Genomic DNA, 24,322 nt, shown 5'->3' with positions numbered 1-24,322 from the left:
ACAGTATTTTTTTTTTTAAAGGAAAGTATTAATATTATTTGGGAACTAGGGATTGAACTCAGGCCCTTGCACTTGCCAGGGAAGTGCTTATTTCTACTGAGCTATCTCCCTGGCCCAGGAAAGTATTATTTATTGGTTATAACATTCCAACAATTGAAATGAGGATGAATGCACATCATAATATTTATTATGAGAAATTTGAGTTTAGAAAGTGCAGACCTAACATCACGTTTGAAAGCAAATGAGACTTAGTGTTACATAGACCTCGGGAATGAGCCACATTTTCCTAGCACTGTTACATTCAGTTTCTCCAAAGATAGCCAATGTTTTTGCAAAGCAAACTTTTTCATCTTGCTAAATAATTGGGGTAAGAGACCTGACCCAGAGGTTGTACACTTTTAAAATTTGAGGAAGTAGATTCAAGGCTTCAGGTGTAGATTTAGATGAGGCTGGTGATGAGGCTGCCAGCTTTTTCAGGGGGACAATGACCCACCAGTTTTGTAAATTCTTAGCCATCTCCAAATTAACTCCAAAAACTAAAATTTGTTTTGTATTGAACTTAACTGACATGAAACAAAGGAAGGTTTATAGGAATACTGTGTCCAGCTGCAGTACAACGGATCTGAAATTGAGGTAAAAGGAGGAAAAGGAACAGAATACATTTATTTAGATGGACTACTCTTGTTTTATCTTGGAAGAGTTGGGCGCTAAAGGAATATTGGTAGTTTCTAATCTTAAGGCTGGATCTTATTGATAGCTTCTTTCTGGATTTTGAATGGGAATTTTATGACCATTGTCTGTAGAGTTCTTGGAGACATGCTGCCCTGTATTGGGCAATTGGACATTTAAAGGCTGGGATTATATGGTTCCTGATTTCTTTTAGTTTCATCTTAAACACTGTAGTGTAGTTTATAAATTCTAAAAATCACATTACATGTGATTTCAACGTCTTGAAAAATGATATGTATTTTGCAATTGATTGAATTTCAATTGAATGCAACAAGGCAGAATTTTTTGTCTCTCTTTTTTAATCCTGCCTCAGGTTTATTTGTATAAAGAGCGCAGGAGGACAGCAGCCCCCTACAGATGGTACCCCAGGGATCATACCAGTCCTTCTGATTTTTTTTTTTTTTTTTTTTTACCAGGAATTGAACTCAGGCCCTTGCCCTTGCCAGGGAAGTGCTTATTCTACTGAGCCATCTCCCCACCCCCCAGTCCTTCTGTTTGTATATCAGCAGATAAGAGGCTTTTACTGTGCAGCCTTCATGGGGGGCCTGGACACCTTTGGGGGCCTGGGCTGGAGCAGAAGTTGGAGCCTGCGCCTTGGCTGGAGCAGAAGCTAGAGACTGGGCCTTGGCTGGAACCTGGGCCTTTGGCTGGCAAGGCCTGCAACCCTTGGCAATGTGGGCACAGATAAGCTTCCCAAGCTTGGGGTGGGCAATATAGGCAATTTGATTGAACCTGTGGTTTGCTCCCTTTGGGATGATCTTGGGCTTGATGAGGGCCTTGATAGCCTCAATGCGTGCGCTCATGGCCTTGGCATTGTTTGCTTGCATCTTCTTGAAGCCCTTCGTGTTGTGCTTCTTGGCAAAACACATGTTCCTAAGGAACTTGGGATTTACCCCCTTCAGAGATTCATATCTTTGTGACGAAGGTTTCTTGATGCCATTTCTGTGCCATTTTTGGGACTGGTTGTGCATGGTGTGGTTCTTGGACTTGGCCATAACTGCACTGTAAACCGCGGCTGCCAAGAACCTGGACCTGGAAGAAGAAAAAGGAATTTTGTCTTTTTTTGTGTGTGTGGAGTATAAAACTATGTTGTGTTTTATTTATTGTGATTTATTTAGGTTTGATGATATTGATACAGGGAGAAAAACTGGTCTCGGGTGGGTGACCTCCAAACCATATAGGGAACCTCCAAATGACATAAGGAAAAGTGATCTCCCAACCTGACTTGCACGAGTTCGTGTTCTCTAAAACTGAAGAATGAATTTTAGGAACCAATGGAGGTTATGAGTAGAATACATTTATTGAGAGAAAGAAAGCTCCTGTCCAAGAGAGGGACAGGAGGGGAGCCCGAGTGGGTAGTTCCCCTGGAAGCTGTCTCTTCCAGGGACTTTTATAGTGTAAAACCATGTGAGGCAAAGGTGGAGAGAATGGGAACTTGCTTAGGTGGGCAGGAGGTGGGACAAAACTATGGTCAACCAATGGGATTACATATGGGACAGGGTCTTTTCCTGTTGGGGGCTGGAATGCGGGATAGGGTCTCTTTCTGTTGGGGGTTGGGCTAGTGACTCACTTGGGTCTTTCCAGGTGATTGATACCTATTTAGAATATCAATCCCAGGTGCTACTCATTTAGCATTTGTTTGGCCTTTAGGTCTGATTCACAGCAGGAGCATCCGTCCCTCCCACAGTTGTAAGACATCTCATCTTGTGTGCTGTCTCCTTCGAGGGCCTGGCCCTGACTGACTGCCTATAATATTTTTATCTAACTCGGCTGCCTACAATAATATCATGATTTAAAAAAAAAGCAGTACCTGTGCTATACATAAAATATATCTCAGCTTCCAAGCACCTACCTCTGTTGGGTCTGAGAGGGATTTTAGACTTTGGACCCTATGAATAAACATATGTGAATTTTCTTCTTGTTTTCTTTTGAGTGAGTAATCCCCTTTGAACTTAATTAGTAGAGAAGCCCAGAACATTTTTATATATACTGTGAAGAATCTCCATGCAGTATCTCCTGTGTGGGGTAGAATGAAACAGCAAGTTCTCTTAAATGGGAAATATTTATTTATTTATTTAGTTAGTTTGTTTTTCTAGCTATTTCGTTCAGGCTGGCTTTGAACTCACGATGCAGCTCAAGCTTGTCTCAAATTTGTGGTGTTCCTCCTACCTCAGCCTTCTGAATTCTAGGGTTATAGACACAGACCACCCTGCTCAGTGAATATTGTATCTTTTAGAATAATAAAGTCAAAACAGAAGGAAGCATCTTCAGCTGAAACCTTTTCATGCTATTTTATGAATTCCTTTGGCAGTTTTTACAAATGCATGAAATTTAATGAAGATAGTAAGTTATAACATAAAATCTCTTCGGAAATAAATGCCTGACAGACCTGATTACTAGATTGTCAGCTATTATATTCATTTTCTTTCTTGGTCTTGGGGAACAGTGTGCAAAAATAGAAAGCCTTGGGTTGACTGCTCATGAATGAGATCTCAAGAAGACTGAGCTAAGGTCTTAGGGAAGAAAACATCCTTTTTTTCTGTCTTCAATGTGAGGAATGTCAGCACAGAATTCATTTAGGTTTTGAATGTATTATGCATAAATAAAATCATTAAATCATTATTCCTGTTTACATTTTTAGAGAGTTGAGGTTTTGTAGCTGACACTTAACATAATAAAATTGGGATTGATAATTAGAAATGATCTTGTTCAGTGCTTTATTCTACAGTTAGGATAAAAACCTTTGGGTTATTTTATTACAGATAATGAAACTATTTAATATGAAATTAACTTCATATTAATGATACAGGGAGAAAAAATGATCTCGGATGGGTGACCTCCAAACCATATAGGGAACCTCCAAATGACATAAGGAAAAGTGATCTCCCAACCTGACCTGCACGAGTTCGTGTTCTCTAAAACCGAAGAATGAATTTTAGGAACCAATGGAGGTTATGAGCAGAATACATTTATTGAGAGAAAGAAAGCTCCTGTCCAAGAGAGGGACAGGAGGGGGCCCGAGCGGATAGTTCCCCGGGAAGCTGTCTCTTCCAGGGACTTTTATAGTATAAAACCATGTGGGGCTAAGGTAGAGAGAATGGGAACTCGCTTAGATGGGCAGGAGGTGGGACAAAACTATGGTCAACCAATGGGATTACAAGCATCATTGCTAACTGATTAAATCCAGTATCAAATGGGAAAGCGAGTCACGTAGCAAGCGGGCATAAATATGGGACAGGGTCTCCTGTTGGGGGTTGGGCTAGTGACTCACTTGGGTCTTTCCAAGTGACTGATACCTGTTTAGAATATCAATCCCAGGTGCTACTCATTTAGCATTTGTTTGGCCTTTAGGTCTTTAGGTCTGGTTCACAGCAGGAGCATCCACCTCTCTCCCACAGTTGTAAGGCATCTCATCTTCTGTGCTGTCTCCTTCGAGGGCCTGGCCCTGGCTGACTGCCTATAATATTTCTATCTAGCTCGGGTGCCTGCAATATTAAGATTTCATATGACAGTATACACACATCAGGAATATAACTATAAAAAAGAATATAACAGTTAATGATTTATTATGAATTTGAGAACATAGACATTTATTCATTTATTTATTTTTTTGTGGAACTGGGGATTGAACTCAGGCCCTTGTGCTTGCCAGGGAAGCACTTATTTCACTGAGCCATCTCCCCAGTCCGAGAACGTAGACTTTTAAATAGTGAACACAGTGCTGATTTGAGTATGAAGGGATCCACATCTGATTCAGAATGGTGAAATCATTTAAAGTCTGAATTAGAGAGGCCCTGTTAGCAGGCTCTTACTGTGCCAGAGGGTTGTTTTCTCCAGTTCAAAGACCTGTAAATCACCAGCAGCATGGAAGATGCAGTATTTCTTTGTCATTGATCATTTTTGCTATGAGGTGGGAGAGATGGTGTTGGGCTTAATTCTAAATGTGACTACATGTTGTCTAGGGTGATAGTACTTTCCTCACGTTGGGAATACAGAGATTGAGAGAATGCAGTGTTTTCAGAATACTCTGTGTGTGTGTGTGTGAGAGAGAGAGAGAGACAGACAGACAGACAGACAGACTGACTGACTGTATGTATGTGTCACTGAGAAGGGCAACCCAGAGTCATTTTACTGAGCTTCCATCTTAGGCCTTTTTTTTTTTTTTTTTTAAAAAAAAAAAAGCACTTGTGAGATCATATAGAAACGAATGGTGGTTGGCAGGCCCATTGGAGTACAGTTGGAAGCCATGTCAGAAAAGGAGCAGATGAAATCTCAGGTAGTCTCTGTGGAAGAGGAGGACTGAGAGAGTTAACTGTCCAGGTTTTGCAACAGTGAACAGAAACACAGAAATAATACTCATGATTTGGAGGCAGATTTATTTAGAATGGGCACTGATTAGGGTCATTCCTGCAGTATCAGGCCTTGGTCTCTGATGGTCTAGGGCTTATATGAGGTAAGCAGACAAGAAGCACAGAGATGAATGGTTCCTCAGTTGGCGTTGGTTTGTATAATGTGTGTCATAATGACCAGCTGTGCATCATAGTGACCAACCACATCAGAACAGCAACTATTACCTGGGCAACTAACAAACTGAAGTGTAGTGGCTGAGTAGCTGTTTTCTCTTACAGCATTTTAAGGATTTTATGGATTTGAGGTTACGTTTAGTTGGCATGGCCCTTAGGAAAAGAAATCATATTATTCTTACTAAAAGGTAAACTTCTTTGCTACTAGGATGGTTTAAGAATGTAATTTGGTGCATTTTGAGAACGGAAACTGTATTATCTGAAGTATTCCTTTCATTTGCTAAAGATTTTGTTTAACAGTTTCGCCTGAGTGGGAAATTTGTCTGGATGACCTTTAAGGCCCCCTCATTTGCATTCTATAATGTTGACTGTCAACTAAGATATTTATTAGGGGCTTATTAATTGCTGTACCTGTTTCTCTATTCTTTGGTACATACTGTCTCATATTAAACTATCACCAGGGGCCAGTAATCATATAAATAAATGCAATAATTGTCCAGACTGCTTCTTAATAGAGTGCTTATTATTCTCCATTATATAAAATTCTATGTTCATTCTGTTGCTATGGGATCATAATAATAGTTGTTTTATTATTATGAAAGCTGGAGAACCATTTTCAGCTAAATTATAGTTAGTTGAAATATATTCAATTAAGTACTCATTAATAGGATAGAATTTATGGCATTTTGCTCCTGTCTCCCCCACCCCCCATCACACATATTTAACTACTATGCTGAAACAAAACTCAGCTAATTGGGCTCAAAGTAACTAATGAGGTGTGTCTCAAGAATCTTGAAAGTACTACCTTTTTCCTACCATGTATATAGTATTTATTGTGTTCTTTGTAGGTTCTTATTTTCCTGAACTGGTCCCTAGATCCCTGGGGTTTTTGGGTGGTGTTACCTTGGAGAGAGGCGGGCCATTTGTAGAAAAGAAGCTGAGGTGGAGTCCTACAAATCTCCATTTCAAAAGGACCCAGAAATCTGGTATCACAGATGTTTGAGGATAAGAGCAAGAAGGAATTTAGGGAATGTCAACTGACACCTATTTTTTAATTTGAGCAAAGTGTAGACTTTGAATGTCATTGCATTTGCTGGGGTACAGGCCTTTTAATGCATGATAGGGCTGGTGTGTAAACTGGGACCAAATAATTTTCTAGGTGTGGTGTTCTGCCTTGTTTGGGGTTTTCTCCTGTCTTGCCAGCTATTTCCTCTTCCTTTTTCCTTTTCTTTCATATTGGGTTTCTGCACAGTTCCTCCCTCTGTTTTTAAGAGCAGGGTCAACTTTCTGCCCTAAACACTTGTGTCTTTTTATTGCTGTTTTCCATTCTAGCATCACACATCTGTGAATGCTGCCTAACAGACCATGACCACCAATCCACAGCCAGGAATTTTCCCTCCTATATTTTGACATTCTTTTATTGTTCTAAAAGTGAACAGGTGAGACTGGACGTGGTGGCACGCCCTTATAATACCAGCTATTGGGAGGCTGTAAACAGGTAGATCACTATGAGTCCGATCTAGTATTGAGACTCTGAACACCCTGTAGACCCTTCCCTAAAATACATATGTACGTACCTGCGTATGTACGTACATATGTAAATATGAACAGGATTTCCAAGTAGGGGTGAGGCAGAAGGTATGTCTCATTAACTTCAGCACATGTGGGTATATGCACATGGGGATCATCTTACAGATGAAATCAGGGGGAAGAGAAGTCACAAACCACAGTGGATTCTCAAAGCAGAGATATGGATAGCAGTGAAAGAAAGGAATACATGTTCTCCATCCCAGTTTAATCTGAATAGGACTCTTTGGAAAGGGAAAGATGTAATCCTAAAATTTTGTTTTGAAAATATTTATGAGTTGCACATATTTGTATGTAGCATATGTGTTTGTGACTGTGTTCTTACTTGACCATTATAATATCATAAGCAGATTTTCCATTTGGATATTCTTTTGTTTTTATTAAATGCTGTGATTTTTACCTTTCTTCCCCTTCTTGCCTGTCCCCGTCTAGCTTATTACTCGTGGCCATGCCTGACTAACAAACCGAAGCTGGTTAGATATCTAGATGAACAAATTCTAAAATATATTTGTTCTCTTAAAAGTCTCCCTTCTTTTTCAGCTTAGCAAAAATAGCAGTTAACCAGTGATGAGATCTTTGTGGTAACCTGCTCCTCCAAGTGTAAAACTTATTTTCTTTTGTCTCTGCTTCCCTTTTGTAAATGGGTGTTGGCTTTTGAGAGGGACGTTGCAGCTTGTTCAGCAGGATCACTTGTTTCTCAAGCCCTCATGTGCGAGCACTAGAAAGCACCTGGGTGCAGCCATGAAGCAGGCAGCTGTCCCTCAGACAACTGTGTCAGTCGTCCTCTCCCCGAGAAAGTGTCTGTGCAGAGTGACTCAGCCTTCCCATAATTGCTTAGAGGTGTTGAGCAGACTCTAAGCCCTGAGGAGACCTAAGCTGTTTGTCCTGGTTGCTTACTTACTGTTTGTCCTCAACCTGCCCTTTGCTTTTCACATACAAACAGAAGAGTGAAAGCACCAGGCTGTGTCAACATGGCCACTCTGTAGGAACTCTCATTTGCTTTCCTGGCCTCTTCTGTGTGGTTTTAGTGTGGCAGGGACTAGAACTATAAATGGAACTAGTCATCTCAAAGCCCATTATTAGGTTCCAGCCCCTGGACAATGTGTTTTTGTTAGCAATCAAAACACCTTTATAAAATTAAGTTAATTTTAGAAGAATGCTGGGTTCTGGTTGAAAGATAATTTCCACTGTGACAGTGGGTGATTTTGAAGGAGTGAGCTGCCTTCTACACTGCAGATGTAATGTAGGTAGACGGTAGCTATGTGTTTTATGAAGTACCATATTTGGTTTATTACTTTTTTATTTCCATTATAACTTTTGATTTCTTTGGTACTTCTAGGTCACAGATCCAGGTATTTCTGTCTTAAATTGCACTGGGAAGTTGTCAGTTAAAATGCCTCTAGCATGTTGCCAGAGACTTTCCTTTGTGGCGGGGATCTTGCAGGGGCAACAGGAGTGCCAGCCCCGAGCAGTTGAAAGGATCCTCTGTGGTTTGCTTTATAAACCTCATTAAAGCAAAAAGTAATTGTACTCCCCAAAATACATTGCATAACGATATGTTGGTAAAGCTATACATTATTATTACTTGTGGTACACCTTTCAGGTGCGGATGTTTTTAATGTTCTTTCATTTGTAACAGATGAATAATGTAAAACAGAGCTTGTGAGGAACTCAGTCACATTTTCTTGTCTTGGTTAATAATTTCAGTACTAATTTCAAACTTGCCTCACTCAAGCATGACCTTGGATTTATAAAGAGCAGCATAAATACAGTTGGAAGCACACTTACCCATGAGTGCTCCATACAGCTGTGATGACAGTGTTGACTTACTCAGACCTTTTCCTTCTTAGAGAAGTAGTGAGGCAGGTAGAGTTGGTCATGGGGGGCAGTAAGCAAGCTTTGCATTCATCCCTATTTCCTTTTACAGCTCTTCCCAAGCAGAGGTGACAGATATATAGGCAGCTCCTTTAGATATTCAGGGCCATGGTGGAAAGTTCTATTCCATTCATGCTGGCATGACCAAGAGTTGCTTTCTCTTTGTCTTTTAATGGAAAATCTACCCTTTTTATTATTTTCTAATAAATATGAATTTTAATGTTATTCTTTAACAACACAAGCCTCCATTTATCTCAGAGCACTTAAAATGAAATTTAAATTATGTTGCTCTAGTAGGGAGAGTATCAGGAAGTTGTTGCCCTAGGCAGAACTATCTGGAGGATTCTGCTAGGGAATTGTGCTCACCTGTTCCTACTCAGCTTTCCTAGAAACTCCCTCTGGAATTTGTTATTAGCTGAAATACTAATGGGTCCTCTTTACTCTGCATGGGGAAATGTGAGAGGCTCTGATAGCATTGATGAGCAGAAGAAAAAACATGCTGGGAACGATTTGCCTTTAAAAGCATCTAAAAAAAGTTGTTTTATGCACTTTCTGAAGTCCTTGTCTTCATTTTGTTGTTAATATTTTCAGGGACTAGCGAAGCCCTTCATGTTACTGAGGTGTATCATTCTTCAGAGATTTGAAGTTTTACAGTTCAAACCTTGCTTAAGTTTAAATAAGCATATGCATGATCACCTTTACAAACCTGGTATCAAGGATAAAGAGTGGATGTCAATATTCCTGTAAATAACTGACAGTGTGATTCTGAATTTTGTTTATTTGTAGTCTGGGTAAATTACTTCCTAATTTGGGTAGAGTGACAGTTTTACCTGAAGGTCAGGGAGTGGGGGCTGAGATCCTGGGAGAGTCTGCTTGAGTGTCAGGCTGGCTGTGTAAATGGACCCACTGCTTGTTTTTTCTCCACTGTTAACTTGCACCTTTTTTTTTAAAAGTCTTTTATTTATTTAGTTTCTTTAATCACTGTTGCTAGACTTGACACACCAAGTGCTCATCTGCTTGAGATGTCTGGCCTCTATGTCTGCCTCCTTACTGAGCCACAAAGTGTCTGTGAGGAACCTCAGGCCTAAAGCAGGACACACGGCAACCCCCCCCCCCCGTTCTGTACACCTGTGCATTACTCATTCTGCATGCCATTCTTTCTGTAATTAAGAACAGAAATGTCATTGTGTCCTTGGCATCCTACACAGGCTTTGGCAACTACACTGGGTTTAACAAAGGTCTGTTGAACTGAACAAAGCAACAAACACTGAGTTTTAAACCTGAAGTTGAAGGTTATATTACAAGCCTCTGTTTTGGTACCTAGTATCTTTGACAGTCTTAGCATTCACATTTTTGTAGTCCCAAATTTAAATCAAGTTCTTTATAGGCCATGTTAGCTCATCCTGCCTGTTACAAATGGACTCGTCTATTTCCTGTACCACTCATTGCCAGTCTAAGAGTTCTAAATATTCCTCTCCACCCAAGGATAATCATTACTTTCCAGTTCCTGAGCTCTTCAAGTCTGATAAAACAGTTGCTGCTTCTGTATTTGTAGTTCTTTGTTTATATGTCTGTTGTAAAATTCAGTTGACTTTTAATTCCTGTAGTATCTTGTGTAATAAACGTTTATTGGGTTCAGTAAAATACAAATTGCTGTGTATATAGTGCTGTCTTTTCACACATTAATTATATAGATTTTTTTCTTAACATTTACACTATAAAACACCTCAAAGTAGATATTTGTGGGTAGGTATCTCAATTTTACTGAAATTGCAAAAAATTGGTATTCAAAAGTTTTGAGTCATGAGAATTAAACCATAGTCTTCCTATTCTTTATGCCTGTATAGCAGCTACCTAGCAAAACAAGTTCAAAGAGGAGTCTTTGCAAAGAAGAGACTTGCTTTTCAAAATGGCAAGACAGGTTTGTTAGCAAATGTAAGACTGTCTTGTTTTTTTGAAGTGGTTAGGTGAAAGGATCTGGTGACCCATTGTTTGTGAACTGTATCCTCAACTTAGTTGTGATTTTTGGTATTGACTTATTTACTTCTGGAATATTTCATCTTTTTGTAATAGTGTTTTGTGACTTTTAAGGATAGTGATTGGGTCAGACAAGTAAAGCCAGCCTCAGAGAGATCAATTTTCAGAAAACAAGGGCCAATCCTTTGATTTAGATATGACTCAAGACACTGAGAAAACTGGCACATCCAGCTTTCTAAGGTTTCCTAGAAGTTGGACAGTGAGAACAGGTAATGTTTGGAGCAATAAAAGCCTAGGATTAGGGATGGAGAAGTAGACTACTATAAGGAAAGCAACTGCTTTTATCTTTATCAGTCTTGCTTCTCGTTTATTTTTTTATTTTTTTGGTAGCAGGTATCAAACTCAGGACCTTGCACTTGTCACACAGGTGCTTAAGCCACTGAGCTGTCTCCCCAGCCCAGTCTTACTTTTTAAAATAATCATAATTTTTCTTTCTTTCTTTTTTTTTTTTTTTTCCTGGAACCGGGGATTGAACTCAGGCCCTTGCGCTTGCCAGGGAAGCGCTTATTATACTGAGCCATCTCTCCGGCCTCAATCATAATTTTTCTATCTTGAGTATGTTACATTTTCAAAAAGAGAACTACAGTGAAGCTACAAAATATGAATAAGCCAGCAGTTTGTTAGTTAAGTAATTCTGTAAACCACCTGGCCTCTGGTACACTGTGTTAGTGCTTTTGTTCATATAATATTGTATTTTTATTTTTTTCTTGTATTTTTCTTTTAGTAGCACTATGTTGAGTTGTTTAATTACCATTATTGTTCAAAACATTGTGTTAGGTACTTGTTACACATTAAGTCTTCTGTCCTTAAAGCAACACTTGGAAATAGCAGTTGGTAACCATTTTCAGTGGTGAATGAAGTGCTGATATAAGAGGTGTGTATAACTAGCTGACACGCCCAGATACAAATGCTATGTCTCCGGTGACTTAAGGCCTTTGTTCTCTTCGGTAATCCAGACTGCCCTCCATTCCATCTGCTTCTTCTCTAGCAAGATGTCTTTGAGATGGGGATGCTTTCTCATCATGCCAGACCAGAAGCATGTGCCATCAGGAACCAGCTTCTTGTGTGAAAATGACCTTGAAGCAAATCAGTTTACATCAGCAAATTTGTGGTTGTGCAAGAAAGTAAAATTAGAACAATATTGTACTAAAGACTAGAAATGAGTTTTTATATTGTTCTATCATTGGTTTTACCTGGGAAGGACAGTTTGGGTCTGGGCTTCAGTTTCTGAATAAGTGAAGCACTGAGACCTCTACTAACTCCTAAAAGGCTTTTGGCCTTTCCACCTCCTTGGTAATTACTGGTGTTCCTACAGCAATGTAATCTTTGAAAATCTTGCTGAATTTTAAATTTAGATAATGTTTAAAATGCCCCTTTGCGTGTGTGTGTGTGTGTGTGTGTGTGTGTGTCTGTCTGTCTGTCTGTCTGTCTGTCTCCCTACAATTAGAATATCAGTTGGTTGCATGTGCAAAATGCATCTATTGGTACTATATTGTGGTGGCTGAGGGTAGCTTCTCCCCAGATGTGAATCTTATCAAAGGAAGATGTGCTGTAGAAAATTTATATTCATTTGTTTTGATAGTTTATTACTTACTAATACCAATCTTTCTTATCTTTCCTATTATGTACTTAATATTGGTTTTTAAAATTTATTTAAATAATTGAACTGAAATTTTATTTTGTAAAGTTAACATTTAGTTTCTTAATAATTAGCACATTTACTTATACTTATTTGCAGTGTCACATAACCGCTACCTCTATACAGTTTCAGAACGTTTTTGTCACCTACCCGAAATTACCCTACTCTTTTTTTTTTTTTACCCTACTCTTATTGAGCAGTTGTTCTTGAATTCTGCCATCAACCTAGCTCCAGACTCACCCCTAGCAGTTGCTTATCAAGTCAACAGTCCTCTCCTCTGTTGTACCTGCCCCAGCCCATGTAAACCACCATAGTTCTGTTTCTGTACATTTATTACTGACAACTGCTGCCACCACCACTGTTTTTGTAATTCTAGGGATCAAACCTAGAGACAAATGCATGGTAGGCAAGTACTCTGCTAGTGAGCTTACCCCCTCATCCCCTTCTTTGGATTTATTCATTCTGAATGTTTCATGTAAACAGAATCATACATGGGTGATCTTTGGGACTCACTTCTTTCACTTAGTGATTTTTGCAGTTCATCTATGTCATATCCGTGGGTTTTTTTTTTTTTTTCATTCCATGGCTGATAATATTATATATCCATTTTATTTATCCATTTGTCTTTTGTCCTATAAGGGAGAGCTTGGTGGTTTCTAACCTTCAGTTTTTGTGAATGATGCCACTATGAGCACACTCATACATGTATTATTTGGGGAATTGTTTTCAGTTCTTTTGGGTTATGGGATTAGCAGTAGAATTAATAGGTCAGAAGATAATTTTATGGTTAACTTTCTGAGAAGGCACTGCAAATTTGCACAGTGGTTGTATCTTTTTACATTCTCAGTGTACAAGGTTTCAGTTTTTCCATATGCTTGCCAAGACTCATTTCCTTTTTTTTTTTTTTAATAGCTATTCTAGTGGGTATGATGAGATACCCCACTGTGGTTTTGATTTGCATTTCCCTCATAAGTGATGATACTGAGCATTTCTTTATGTGCTTGTTGACTGTATATCTACTTTGGAGAGATGTCTGTTCAAGATCTTTGCCCATTTTAAAATTGTTTTTTCTTTTTCTTGAGTTGTAAACATTCTTTATGTATTCTGGATATAATTTTCATATCAGATACATGATATGCATTTTTTTTTTAGTTTTATAGTCTGTTTCACTTTGTTAAAAAAGTCCTTTGATGCACAAAAGTTTTTAATGTTGATGAAATCTAGTTTATTTTTCCTTTTGTTGACATGAAAACTTCTGTTTTCTGCTAAGAATTTTGTTTTAGGTCTTATATTTACGCCTGTGACCCATTATGAGTTACTCCTCATATATGATGTTAAATAGGGATCCAAGCTAATTTTTTTTGCCTGTTGAGGTCCCAGCAGTTTTAATAGATTGACTCTGCAGATTACCTCATTACTTAATGCCCTCTAAATAATACTAAGTCTTCAATTTTATGTCTTTATTTAGGTCTTACTTAGTTTCATTTATTTAGATTTTTCTTAATTTCTTTCATTAATGTTTTATGTTTTCAACATTTGTGTCTTTCACTACACAGCTTAAGTCTATACTTGTTTTTGTCAGATACTGTCATAAATGGAATTCCCAGTTGTTCATTGTTGAGGTGTAGAAACACCCATCTGTGTTGATATAGTACCTTGTAAATTTACCAAATTTGTTTATATGCTCTAGTTTATATTTGTGGAATCTTTGGGATATTCTGCATATTAGATCATGTCACTTGTGAGTAGATACAGCTTTTCTTCTTCCAGTATTGATGCCTTGCTTTTCCTTGCTTATTGCTATAGTTAGAACTTCCTTACCATGTTGAACAGCCCCAGGATGAAAATAAATATTCTTGTCTTATTTCTGATCTTGGGGGAAAACATTCTCCCTTTAACTACTGAGTCTGATGTTAATTGATTGTGAGTTCTCAAAATTTACCCTACTAAATAAGAGAAACTATGGAAGTGTGTTCCCTGCATAATACTTGTCAACTGGGAACTTGTTAAAAGTGCTTACTTTCTTATTCTACAGTTGGAGAAAGACATTGCACCTGTGTTTGAAGGCATCATCCAGGAGAGTCTGGTGTAAGAACCACTGTAGTAAAGTTAGTTGAGTTAGAACTTGTGATTCTTTTTTTTTTGTATTTCTCTTAGCTGCCTCTAGGGTCAATAAGGCTACCAAAGTGTCTGCCTAATCTCTTGGCTTGTGTAAGAGCCTTGAGCTACCCTGAGTAATTTCAGATTTAATCTTAGATACTTAGAAGGCTTTTTCTTGAGTTGTAAACATTGTTTATGTATTCTGGATATAATTTTCATATCAGATACATGATATGCATTTTTTAGTTCTATAGTCTGAAAATCAATGCATTAATAAATGTTAACAGATTTTGAAGATGTAAGATAATATACTTCTAGGTTATACTTAAATGTATTAATGACTATAAACCAATTTTAGATCTTGCTTTTGCCTCATACCTTACTGAGGAAAGAAAAGGACTTCTTCATTGTTAAAATCATAAGTTAAAACCTAAAATTGATCAAATTTCCAGTATTTATTTTTCATGGAATTATTTGATTGTCTATAAGCATTGTAGTTCCAGCTTTAGAAATTGGGTGACATTTTTCATCTGTCTTTAGATAAATTTATGTGATCTCTAGCTTGAGTTTCTTAGTTTTTTGCATCAGAAGAATAAAAACCCCTCACTGCTTGGTACATGTATATACTTAAAGCCTGTAGGTGCATTGTTTGAACAAGAAGAGAAATTCAAAAACTTTTCAACTATATTGTAAGGGCTGTACCCTTTAAATGTTGTTTTTGATGAGGGTATGGATAAAAAAAGAGAAACCCAGTTTTAAATGTCTAGGAAGGGAAATTCTTATTCTAATTTGGAAAGGATTACAATAGAATGGGACATTCTGAAACACAAACAGTTGAACAGTAGATAATAAACTCACTGATTGAGAGATAATCTTTAAGAAGACAGTAACTTTCTCATACCACCATTGTGAATAGGAATGTGTTTTGCTTGTTTTTAAACTCTAAGGAGGCTGGAGCTGGAGTGGTTTATTGAAGAAAGAAGAGGAACCTGGGGGTTCTCAGGCATAGTTGCAGCCATCAGTGTGTGTCTCAAAATTTCCTTTGAAATAGTTTTGATGACAGTGACAAGAGGAAGGGGAAATGCGCATGTTAAAGTCATTTGGCTACTCTTGAAATCAAGGCCAGGAAGAAAACATTTTCTAGTTGTAAATCACTTACTTTTCCTACATTCTTTAAAGCATTTTACACAAATGACTTTAACAGTCTTAAGGTCATGCCTGGGGTTAAGAGACTGCATGGTATACATCTTGGAGATTAAAAAGCAATATTTTGTTGAGGTGGTAGCACTTTCTGTTCATATCTGTACTGAGAAATATTTGCTATTTTACCTGCTGAGGAAGAATTGCCCCTTAGGGTCGGTATTGTACAGTATACACTTATGTAGGACCAGCATTAAAAAATTTCAGTATGTAGAATGTAATTGTAATAGAAAAGAAAAAAGCAACATGAAACTGTCAATAAAATTATGTAAGGAATAATGATGATTGGTGGCATTTTGATGAGAGATTATTGTACCATATGTTGTATATAATACTGATTTTAATTTTTTAGTTTAGCCCTACAAAGAGAAATTGTTATTCTTGTAACTATTGAGAAATGAGGTTTAGAGAGCCTAAATGAATTAATTGTTCATTGATTCAGACTTTTAATAGTGAGCTGAAGTACAAAAACAGGCAGAGACCATGCTTCTTTATCTGCTGCATAGAGCCAAGTGTATTGATGCTTGTATTTCAGACAGTGCTCAGGCTGACATTAAAAAATCACTTTTGGTTTCTTTGTGAGTGAGTGAATTCAGATAAGAATACAAAGTAAATCCCTAGATGTCTTGATAGCTGTGGCAGTAATGCTGAAGCCGGTGGTGGTGGTGGTGGTGGTGGTGGGGATATTGGGTCATGGTAGAAACTGAACCCAGGGTCTCATGCACACTAAGTCCACCTGTATCACAGAGCTGTACCCACCACCCATCTCCCGAGTAATCCATTCTTACATGTTCTGTTTCTGTGCTATAAATTATTGCCAGCGTGTTAACATGTGCAAAAAGGATTGCATTTTTCTAAAGGTAATCAGTTTAGTAATGTCGTGTATAGCCAGTGAACTTGCAGTAAACGCATAGAATTTGGACTTTTTACTTGAATATTTGTATCGTTTCTGCCCCACTTCCATGACGTCCCCTGTATTTGCTAACCTGTTCATGTGTACACCACTGTCCTGGCCTCCTTGCCCTGCGTCCCTGCTGTGTAGTCATAACATCAGATTGCACTGTGATGTGAATGGTACCCTGTGCTTACGCAGCAGCGCAGCGCTGGGGAGCAGCAGCAGCAGCAGCAGCAGCAGCAGTCTTCTTTCACCAAGTAAAGTGTTCTCTGGTTTTTGTTCCAGCGGAGCAGTTTTCACTGCCAGCAGCACAGCACACGTTAGAAAAAAGCAAATAAACAACACAAGGTCCTTGGAGCCAGGAAGTCGTGTTGCAGATTAAAAACTCGTAGTTTTGGATTGATGTTTGGGAGGGGTGGGTTGCCTATCAAATGGAAAACCTGGAGGTTCTTTCACTTCCAGGGTGTCTAGTTGGTTTTGACGTTATGACAGTCAGTTTCTTTGTAATCAAATATTAACTCACACTGTGTCTTAGATAACTATTAACCTTGCCATTCATTAGTTTGCCTTAGACTTGTAATGAACATTCATTGAATTAACTATCTTGAAACTAATCCTGTACTGACTTAATGCTTTACTTTGAAATAATCCAAATGAATTTGACATGAATATTCCTAAGAGTGTCTACTTCAGAAAATAAGATCTATTATTTTTCTCCTGCCCTATAAGAATCAGGCTAAATAAACCAAGTTGGTGTATTTTACAGGGTTGTTTTCTTCCAAATTGATGGCATGTTATCGTAACTTAATGAAAATAAAAATACAACTGAAAATTATAAACCAAAAATTCTGTAGGAGCTTTTTAAAACAAGAAAAGTTTGTCAAAGTTCCCTTTTAAAACATTTATTAATAATACATTTTCTACAGGCCAAAAATAAAGCAAGGCAAGGGGCTTTGTGCTTCACTATTAGATTTCTTCTAATAGTGGTCTTGATTCATGAAACTTGAAGCTTATAAATACTGAATATTTATAAAGATGTTTTTAGTGTTTGTTTGTTTTTTGTTTTTGTTTATTTGACTGGTTTTTCTTGAGTTGTGCAGTTGGAAAATTCCTTTTCATTCATGATTCCAGGTCACCAGGATATGCCAGTTAGTGAAGAGAAAATAGGCAAATGATATGTAGTTTTAATGGTACATTGAAAGTACCAGTGATTATTTTGAATGATGTACGCTTCTTCAAGTATTAATATCTTGTTCTTACTTTTAGGACCTGCTGAAGTGCCCATGATGTCACCCAATGGATCCATTCCTCCCATTCATGTGCCTCCGGGTTATATCTCACAGGTACAATATTTCATGCATTTCTCCACATGCTATGTGTGCTGCCACCATTCCAGAAAAACTGGATTTCGATGCCTTAAAAACGTATGCTTTAGTTATGGTAAACCTGGGGCTGCCAACATTTTTGTAGCACCATGTGATACTTCCTTCATCTTGCCAGTCAGAGTTCTAGACAGTCAGAGAGAGGGAGGGAGACTGTGAGAGAGAGAGAGGGAAAGGGGAAGGAGAGAGACAAAGACAGAGACAGAGACAGAGACAGAGACAGAGACAAGACAGGGAGAGAGACAGCACGGGATTGGCTTCCTTGGCCAGTTTAGATTTCATATCTGATCATCCGGTTGTGATTCCTTCCTAGAGTGGCCTACTATAGAATTTTCCTGTCATCTGCAGTACACCTTGCTTGGAAAAGTTTTTGTAGATTTAATTAGTTAAATAAAGATGACATTATTCTGTGTCATGAGAATCCTGTGTCTTCAACAATGTGACATAACCAGAACTGGGTAATTTACCAAAGTATGATATGAGAACTGGGCTATTTGTCCTTCAGTTTCTCTGAATTTTGGTTTTCTCTTAACTAAAACATTGGTAATAGCAACCTCAAGAATATATTGGAAAGCAGAAACAATTTAAAGTATAATATCACACTCCTCTACCTGGATATGGTGTGAGGTATTCCGGGTGCCTGGAGGGCAGTGGGTGTCTGCTAATGCTTATGTTTTTGCCCTGGTCCCAGCACGTTTCCCTGCTTCTCTCTCCCACTCACCTTTCCACATACCTCAGGGATATCTCCTCCCTCCCTTTTCTGCCTTCTTTGTTTTCTGATTATAAGAGCATCACATATGCATTGGAAAAAAGAATAGTGAAAAGACCCAGAAGAATACTAAAAAATATTCATAAATATACTATCCAAAGATGATAGTCACTGCGCTAACATTTTTTAGCTTATAGCCTTCCAGATGTCTTTTTTGTTTGCTTTTTTTTTCTTTTTGCCTCTGCTTTAAAGTGGCTTAAAACTGTAATTTTCATTTTTTAATGACTTTTGCTAGGGTGAAAAAAATTGGCAACTGTATAGGAAAATGGCTGAAGCATGGGCAAGAATAAAAGATTTATTTTCCTCTGATGTAAAAATGTATCCATTTCTTCACTGTAAGGCATAGCACAGCCACTAATTTCATTTTTTCCATCCTTTTATGTGAGCCAGTTTGACTTTTTCTTTCCCCTTCCAATTTTTGAGTAGCCAAATTGTTGGCCAATTTTCTGCCTGTTGCAAATAAATGACTTGTTTTACACAAGTCTTTGTAAGAAAGAATCACTGGAGGGAGAAAAGAGTGCAGAATAGTTAGTCTCTTCCAGCAGGGACACAAGATGATGAATGACATTCACATCACCAGCCAATTAACAGAAAAGAACAAGGAATGTAGAATGCCATTATGTCCTCCTCATTTATTTTGAGGAAGTGTTTCATTCCATTGAACACACTACAGTTCTCACCATTATAACAGCAAAAATAACATCCCCTTTATGCTAAAGGTTGCCACAAGGAATACTAGTTAAAAATCTAACATGTTAATGGTGAGAAGCTACAGTATGCTTTTTTTTGCTAGTAGTGTTGCTGTAATTATAATAAATGCAAAACATTTAGTGTGAGTCTTAGGCAAGATGAAAAATTATTATTATTATTATTTTTTTTTTTTTGCAGAACCGGGGATTGAACTCAGGTCCTTTAGCTTGCCAGGCAAGTGCTTATTCCACTGAGCTATCTCCCTGGCCCCAAGATGAAAAATTATTGACCTTGATTCATTTCTGACTCTGAGCAACTCCTATTGAAAGTTGAAGTAGAAAGGGTAAAAGCAGAGCTGTAGACTCACATAATATGAATGATAGAAGATAGTGACACTCCTTCCCAGCTGATGATTATTGTAGAAAATGCTAGAAGATATTGGAAGCATAGTAAACCATTGAACCATTTAGATTTGCAGTTGAAAAAGAGGACCCAGAAATCTATAAGGCAGGTGTATAACTTTTCAGTTGGGCTCTTTGACCACAAGGTGGACTCAGTTTACTGACTTCCAGGGATAGATTATATCTTTAATGATGTGTCACAACAGGGTGCGTGAGAAAAACAGGATAATATGAAGACAAGTGAGCTGAGAATTGAATAGAATGTGTATATACCATCTTCTTTAAGGCTGGCAGCAGATACCCATCAAAAGTGTGATGGGAATAGCCTAAAGAGCACGTGTTTCATGTGACTTTTCATCAGCATGAGTCCTAGGGAGCAAAATACATTGTTGTCATAAGCTGTGGAAATAATGAGTATATTTCAAAAAATAAAATCAAACAGAAACATTCCCCTCCAGACTGGAAAACATGAGAGGTGCTCAGAGCTATTCTACCCCATGCTCATCAGTTCAGGGTTTCATACCCCCAGCCTTCTCCTGAGTCACTCGGGCTTCCTTGTTCACGTTTAGTGTTGTGTCTGTTGTATACAAATAAATTTCTGTAGCATGGTGGATAAGATCTTTAAATAGTCAACTGTGCTCTTCTGTCACAGTGTGACATGTTAAATTTCTCTTCCCTGGACTCATTTTGCCTCTCTTTAACTATCTGTTTTTTATGCCCCCTACTTTGCTTGTCTAGAATACTCTCGAGCATTTGGGGATGGACCTATGGCACGTGTGCCACAGCTGGCTGTTTATTATCACTGAAAGCTCTGCAAGGTTCACCATCACTGTTCCAGAGAGCTTCTTTGTCTTCTTCTTACATTACCACATAACATTGTTTGTACTAATGTAAAATAGCGTTCCCACTTTGGAGAACAGTCTGTCAGTTTCTCAAATGATTCAATGTAGAGTTACCATATGGTCCAGCAATTACACTTCTTTAGTCATTCTGTCAAATGTGCTTCCTCGTTGTTACCCTGTTAGATCCTCCAGCACAGAAGTAATTGTTCACCTACCTCTAGTGTATTGTCTTTTATCTGTCATGGAAGACAACAAATGTTTTTTATAATAATCTTCAAGGAGTTTTGTTTTCTCATGTGGATTATGTCTTAGCATCTAGAACACTGCTGGGCACATAATAGGTGCTTAATGAATATTAGTCATAATCCAAACGTAAGTACAAGTCTTGCACTGCTTAATATGTCTGCCAGTGACAGAGTACCTGTACAGTGTGGGTCCTCTAGGACTGAATTCTGTAGTTATATCAAAGCTGACTTAGTTTGTCTAAGTATTTAGTCTCTGATGTGCATGCAACAGAAATGCCTCATGACCCTATTACCAGAACATGTGACAGGTAACTGTATGACATTTCATCTGTATGCTTTAAAAAATCTTGAGGTTCAAGTATAGCAGTGCCAGATATCTGGAAAATAGGATCAGATTGATATTTACCTGCCCACAATGGAATGCTGAATGTGTGTTCAGAAGAGGACTATCAAGGTAGTTTAGTGGGAAAAAATGACTTTTCAACAAATGGTGCTAGGAGAGTTGGATATTCATATTTGCAAAATAATGAAACTTAACTCTAATTTATATCATACAAAATATAACTGAAAATTGATTATAAACATAACTGAAACAGGAGTAAAATTTTATAACTGGATTATATACTTGACTTTAGATGTGACTGAAAAAGCATGAGAAAGAAAGGAAAAACTTTAGGAAAAAATCTGATTTGTGTCCTATTAAACTTTCTGTGTTTCAAAGATCACTATCAAAAGAAGTGAAAATATAACTCACAGAAAGTATGTACAGATCATCTATGCAAAGAATGGACTTGTATTTAGAATATATTAAGACCTCTTACAATTGAAGAGTAAAAGACAACTTAATATGAAAATAAGCTAATGATTTAAATAGCTGTTTAACCAAATAAGCTAGAAAAGTGACCACTTAGCACTTGAGATGTTCAGCATTTTTGGCCATCAAAAAAATACCTATCAGTAGCACACAATGCACTAAGATGGCTATACTGGGGGAAAAAAAAAAAAGCAATTGGTGCACTCATGCAATGCCAATGTTAATATAAAATGTATATCCACCCACTTTGCAAAGCAGTGACAGTTCCTTAGATGGTTTTAGTATGGAGTTACTGTGGGATTTAACATCTACATTCTACATGATTGTTCACAGTACCATTATTCATAATAATATCAAAGTGAAAGCAGCACAAATGCCCACCAGCTTATGAATGGGTAAATATACTGTAATGTTATGTATCCATACAATAGGTTATTATTTGGCCATTAGTAAGAATTAAGTACTGATGAATGCTAAAGTGTGGATATGCTAAGTGAAGGAAACTGGACACAATAACTGCACATTGTATCATTCCATTTATATGATGTGTTCACAGTGGGCAAATCCATAGAGACGCAGTGGTTGTTGGAGTTGGAGAGAGGAAATGCAGTGTGTGTTTTGGGGTTAATGAAAATGTTCCAGGGCTGGTGAGATGGCTCAGTGGTCTAAAGCGCCTACTTAGAACAAGCTTAGCAAAGCACAGGGACCGCGGTTCAATCCCCAGCACCACATGCCAGCCAGCCCCGCCCCCTGGTGGGCTGAGCTGGCCACACACACACACACACACTCTAAATAAAATTAAATTAAATTTTTTAAAAAGGAAAATGTTCCAGAATTAGATAGTAGTGGTGCTGATGGAACTCTGTGAATATATTCAAATAGAGTAAATCAGACATTTTAAAAAGATAGACCTTGACAGTATATAAATGATCTCTCAGTAAAGCCATTAGACAAGAGAAAGGAAGTAGCAGCATCCCCATTATGAATCATCAAATCATGAGACACCTATGCAAGAAGACCCACCTTACTGTGGTGGCACTGACTGTGGGACGTGGTGGGAGTAGTCACTGTGCCCACCGTGCGGTGTGCAAAATGGTTTAGTTTCACCTCTAGTTTTCACCATCCTGTGTTCATGTATTGGGAATCTGAGACCCTGACCAGAGTGAGATTGCCAGCCAGGCATTTCTCCTTATACGATGTTCTTTCCTGCTGTGATTCAGTCTCAAAGTCAGTGGTGGAGCTGTCTTGATAGAGTCACTGCTTTCTATGGGTGTACAGTGGGCCTTTTCCTTACTCGAACCTCAGCTATTCCTTTATGAGGTGGTCTGTTATTGTAAGAAAATTGAAGAGGGAGTCAGGTGAACAACTAAAAGTAGTTCATTAGGAACTGAGGCAGTGCAGACATTCTTGGTTATAGTAATTCATAGTATAATTTAAGTAGGTGACATCCCCTTAAAGATAAATTGATAAAAAATGTTCAGATCTAACAGCATGTAAGTGTAAATAATGAGCAGATAATCTTACAGAAGACTGATTTCTGGAGTTTCAACATATAGCTACGGAGGTACTGTGGACAGCACAATCTGTGATGCCTTAGTGTCTTGGTTACTTTTCTCTCATTGTGAGACAAAATACCTGATACCCAGAATTCGGAAAAGAGGGTTTATTTAACTCAGTTTGTGGAGGTTTCAGTCCATACTCGGCTGGCTCCAAGGCAGGGTGGCACATGGCTGAGGGGCAACAGTTCATGGCAGCAGCAGACAGCGAAAGCAGCTAGAGCAAAAGGGAAGAGCAGCAGGAGAGAGCAAGTCTCTTTCCCTCCTTTATATTGTGTACAGGCTGCCTAACCCTGGGCTGGTGTAACACTCACACCCCATAATGGCAACAGTGAACCATGGATCAATCCAAATGAGGCTTTCGGGGGACATCTAGATACAAACCGTACCACTTAGGTTGAAAAGGTTGAACTGGTAGACCTTAAAAATGCCATAGACTTGGGGCAGGAACACCGTGAAATCTTAGCATTTTGACTCAGTAGCCCCTAATATAATAGGTCTGTGTGCATGTCTGTGTGTAGGGGCGGGGAGTGTTTTTTTGGGTTAGAGGACTGGCAAAGATTCAAGGAAAAATGTGACTTTTTCAACTTCAGAGGAAAATATAGGCTAAATTGTTTTCAGATATGAAAAAGTAGATTTACATGAGAGAATTTAGTCTTCAATGTCTCTGTTATGTGTAAACATTTCGAAATGTGATGAGGCCTGAAATGGGCTAAGCAGAACAAGTAGTACAGCTGGGAGGGATATGGATATCACTTGGAGATGCCTTCCTTCAGATTCTACTTTGGCTACCTCAGATTCTACTTTGTGTAGCTCTTATAGTTTCTTTTGACACAAATGGGAATACCTAGTTGATGTGACAGAGGTAGGGAGAGAACTGTGGTATGCACGTTCAGTAAGTGACCTTTTGATGAAAAACTATTACAGCAAACCCAGTGAAAGTTTACTAGGCTTGTTTTCCTCATGGGGGCATGAAGCAGATTTTTCCTCTCATTGTATACTGGCCATGGCTCTCTTGGATTTTACCCCTTATCATTA

At 38.2% G+C, this 24,322-nt stretch overlaps 1 protein-coding gene across 4 annotated transcripts in view; it reads left to right on the top strand.

The window, feature by feature from the left end:
• The window catches only part of Fndc3b (fibronectin type III domain containing 3B), a 337,533-nt gene that overhangs the window by 161,146 nt on the left and 152,065 nt on the right, over positions 1-24,322 (top strand). For all 4 annotated transcript variants that reach the window (XM_023717769.1, XM_023717770.1, XM_023717771.1 and 1 more), the window contains exon 4: positions 17,852-17,928. In XM_023717769.1, coding sequence (XP_023573537.1) covers positions 17,852-17,928 — 77 coding nt within the window. The remainder of the gene's footprint in view (positions 1-17,851; positions 17,929-24,322) is intronic.

The sequence above is a fragment of the Octodon degus genome, unplaced genomic scaffold (genome assembly GCF_000260255.1).
Source record: "Octodon degus isolate 3935 unplaced genomic scaffold, OctDeg1.0 scaffold00055, whole genome shotgun sequence".
Classification (NCBI taxonomy): Eukaryota; Metazoa; Chordata; class Mammalia; order Rodentia; family Octodontidae; genus Octodon; species Octodon degus.
The sequence above is the reverse complement of the archived record's forward strand: the minus strand, read 5'-3'. Positions and strand labels throughout refer to the sequence as shown.